Consider the following 705-nt stretch of genomic DNA (forward strand, 5'->3'; position numbering starts at 1 on the left):
ATGGGTGATCTGCCTGCCCATCGGTTAGAAGATGGTCAAGTCTTCCATCAAGTTGGAATAGACTTCGGGGGTCCTTTCAGCATTCGTGAGTCTCTTCGACGAAAGGCTGCTTTAGGAAAAGCTTATCTTTGCCTCTTCGTGTGCATGACAACAAAGGCGGTTCATTTGGAGGTGGTATCGTCATGCTCCACTGATGCCTTCCTAGGAACTTTAGACTGGTTCGTCGCCAGGAGAGGACGACCTACCAATATCTACTCCGACTGTGGAAGAAACTTCATTGGCGCTGCAAATAAGCTCCAAAAGCTTGTCCATTGGCAGTGTTCTAAATCAACACAAGAGGATATTTGCCGCCACGCAAAAGAAAGGGAGATACAATGGCATTTTAACCCCCCAGCCGCACCTCACTTCAGAGGCATATGGGAAGCCGGAATAAAATCTGCCAAACGTGTCATGGAGAAGGTAGTTAATGGTGTGAATTTAACCTTCGAAGAACTAACCACACTTTTCTGCAGCATTGAAGGCATTCTCAACTCTCGACCTCTCACCCCCTTGACCAATGATCCCGACAGCATTGAGTGTTTGACTCCAGGACACTTCTTAATTGGGAGACCACTTCTTGCAACGCCCGACGAAGTTGTTGTGGACGAGAACATCAACCTATTGAAGCGTTGGCATGTAGTGAAGCAAATCTCTCAGCACTTCTGA

The 705-nt window shown here is 47.4% G+C and overlaps 1 protein-coding gene across 1 annotated transcript; it reads left to right on the plus strand.

The window, feature by feature from the left end:
* LOC106693033 (uncharacterized) lies at positions 1-705 on the plus strand. Its single transcript, XM_014439332.1, has one exon. It carries the CDS (start codon positions 1-3, stop codon positions 703-705), a length of 705 nt encoding a protein of 234 aa, XP_014294818.1.

The sequence above is a fragment of the Halyomorpha halys genome, unplaced genomic scaffold (assembly GCF_000696795.3).
Source record: "Halyomorpha halys isolate HHAL.00 unplaced genomic scaffold, Hhal_1.1 Scaffold84.1, whole genome shotgun sequence".
Lineage (NCBI taxonomy): Eukaryota > Metazoa > Arthropoda > Insecta > Hemiptera > Pentatomidae > Halyomorpha > Halyomorpha halys.

Coding starts and splice junctions, on each gene's coding strand:
- LOC106693033 (XM_014439332.1), top strand. CDS start 1: ATGGGTGATCTGCCTGCCCATCGGTTAGAAGATGGTCAAGTCTTCCAT.